Source organism: Phaseolus vulgaris, chromosome 11 (assembly GCF_000499845.2).
Source record: "Phaseolus vulgaris cultivar G19833 chromosome 11, P. vulgaris v2.0, whole genome shotgun sequence".
Taxonomy (NCBI): domain Eukaryota; kingdom Viridiplantae; phylum Streptophyta; class Magnoliopsida; order Fabales; family Fabaceae; genus Phaseolus; species Phaseolus vulgaris.
In genome coordinates, this window is record NC_023749.2 from 11,510,410 (window position 1) to 11,513,376 (window position 2,967).

The window sequence follows — 2,967 nt, forward strand, 5'->3', positions numbered from 1 at the left end:
TTTAATATTTAATAATCATTATGATAATATATATTTTTTTTTATTTTTTTTTATCATAAAAGAAAGTAGAGCCCCACATGTGCTTCCACTAGTGTAGCATAAATCTCAATGATCAAGGACGAATTTTTTTCAAAAACCGTGTTAAACTATTTGTTAATACTTCTCTTACCTAAATGGGACTTGCAAGCCATGAAACTTAAGTTGACTAAGAAAAATTTGAATAACTTACACAAGAACATAAAAAGGGTTGCTGTCACCGTTGTAACAAAATAAATGATCTACTACGCTTGCTCTCAAGTAAAGTCTTTGTTTCTCTTACATTTTTCGTCAAATTTGATCACAGATGAGATTTGGGTCCTTTAAGATATGTAAAGTGTAATTGTAGTACACCAACCAGAGATACAGATCAAGGTATGAACACAGAACAAGCATACCCTTAAACATTAGCAATTTGAAGTGATACAAACACGACACTTTTCAAATAACTTCCAGTAGACATGAAAATACACTTTACAATAAAACCATCAAACAAGATAATTTACAATTAAGCATTTTCTTCACATTGGTCATTTTAGGATTTTCTATTCAGATATGGTTTGCCTGTCATGGATTACTTCAGAACACAAGTCCAAATGTATTCTCTCCACTGTAAGTCATATATAGGAATCCATCTTCATCCTTGTTTTCCTCGTATATTGCAGACATCATTGCCGCTGCATGAACAAACAACAACAACTCCACAAAATTAACCATAAGAACATTCATTATGTTATGTATAACAAATATTCCACGTACAAACCCACAAAATTCACACACACACACACATATATATATATTACCAGTTGGTGGTAAGATGTTCTTCACAAAAATGAAGATGGCCTTCTCGGGACTCAGCTTGATTCTCTTCCGCACCACATACACAAACTGGCCAACAGTCAAATCAGCAGGAACAAGATACCTACAGTCATCCAAAAACAATAATATACAGTAAATAAAGAGGAAACAAAGGAGATGAATTATGTATCCATCCAACTGAACACTTAGATGATTGTCAATGTTCTCTACATTCTTATACTTTCACTTGGTTTACACCTAAGCATTAGCTAGAACCCCACTCACACCTAAGCTTTGGCTAGAACCCCACTTCTCTGTATGATCAAACTAACCAGTTATTACAGCCTCCAATACTGAATTTTGTTCGCTTTTCACATTAACAAAATCACAAAAGCATCTTACTTTTACTTTGTTTACTATTTTCCCATTTAATTCTATATTATTAAGAGAACAACATACGGATTCTGCTTCTGCTTACCATGTTGGAAGCAAAGTATAGTTATTTTGCTGTCTTACGAACATTTTCAATCAATGCTACACACATAAAGGGGGGAAAACTCAAAATACCCCAAACAAAATAAAGGCCAGTAGTGCTCAAGTTCAAGTAAAAGTATGAAACTTGAAGTGTGTATGGTGTATACCTACCAAATCTTAAATTAAAAGCTATCAGACATTCAAAAAGTTATTAGAGTTAACAAATATAGTTGGAGTAAATAAACAGTGTCAATGTTTACAATTGCAGTTTCCAGAGAGAATAGAAGAAACTAACTTTTTCTTATCAATTTCAGGAACATCACTTTTCTCTGCCCTTTCAACAATTACCTACATTGAAACATTATCCAAGTTAATCAGCAATAAATGGATTATATTATAAGGACGTATACAGACAAAAGACATCAGGTCTTACGGGAATTCTGTCAGGATACTTCTCTCTTATGCGAGCTGCTTCAGCCTGTCTCCTTTCTGGCATGAAAGATTTGGACATATTAGAGAAATACAAACTTGCACACTCACCAAATGATGTTTAGTTTACAGAGAGTTCTTTTTCTTTAACATGATGCAAAAATCAGATCGCGCGTGAAATTGAAGAGTAAAAAAACCAGACAAGACGTACTAGCAACAACAACATATAAAAACCAAAATCAAAACAATCTTCTCAACAAACAAAAAGAAAGTGCATACCCATATGATATATAACACAGATCATTTTCATACTAAGCTAAATAAAATAAAATATAACGGAAAATACTAATCACTAAAAAGTTCCATTTTTGTAGGAAATAAATATTCCACACACCTCGATTAAACTCCAAAGGGGGGAAATACAAAAGCAGAAACATAAAAATTAAAAATGCCTTCGAGAATCCCAAACATCAACTTAAATTCCCAATTAAAACTGCACTATAACATCTGATGAAAACTGCCGAAAAGTTAAAAAAAAAAAAACTAAAAGAGAAAAACGAACCGAGAGGGTGTTCCATCTTGAATGAGCTCTTAGCCATGGCAATAATTCTGTAGCAAAAGACACAGATTGGAAAAACCAAAAATAAATACAAAATTAGGGTTTGTTAGGAAGGTAGCGATCCGTTGATGAACGATCAAAAAAATCAGAAGGGGAAAAACAAGGATAACTTGCAACGAAAAATGATATTGCTTACCAGAGAAGTGTGAAGAAAAGAGAAGAAGTGAGAGAAATTGGGTGAGATCAGAGAAGACGCAAAGAGGAATATTGGAAAACTTGTTATATCCATTTGCTTTCGATATCTTCACACGTTTCGTAATTATCTTGTTACACCATTAATCTTTTTAATTAAAAAGGTTAACAAATTTAAAATTTAAAATATTTTCTAACTTAAATTATCTGTTATTTTTTAATATTTTTTCTAATTTAAAAAATTTAAGTTAAAGTATATTTTAATGTTAACCACTGGTTTTCAAAAATGATTGCTTCCTTTATCTAGTAAAAAATTTGGAATTCATAAAACATCATCCGAATTCATGAAAGTGTAAGTATTATCAAAAGTAAAATATATATATATATATAGGAAAGTTAATATTAATTTATGTATAAGTCAAAATTATTAAACACACTATGATAAAAGTATTTTTATATATTAATTTATGTATGAGTTA

At 31.2% G+C, this 2,967-nt stretch overlaps 1 protein-coding gene across 1 annotated transcript; it reads right to left on the reverse strand.

The window, feature by feature from the left end:
* Positions 1–414: 414 nt before the first annotated feature.
* Positions 415–2,617, reverse strand: LOC137824827 (autophagy-related protein 8C-like). The gene is made up of 6 exons (XM_068630506.1): positions 2,493–2,617; positions 2,300–2,346; positions 1,742–1,797; positions 1,604–1,656; positions 840–958; positions 415–713 (listed from the first exon to the last, which is right to left on the reverse strand). The coding sequence occupies exons 2-6, from the start codon at positions 2,334–2,336 to the stop codon at positions 616–618; spliced, it is 363 nt and encodes a 120-aa protein (XP_068486607.1). The 5' UTR covers positions 2,337–2,346; positions 2,493–2,617; the 3' UTR covers positions 415–615.
* Between the last annotated feature and the right edge of the window lie 350 nt (positions 2,618–2,967).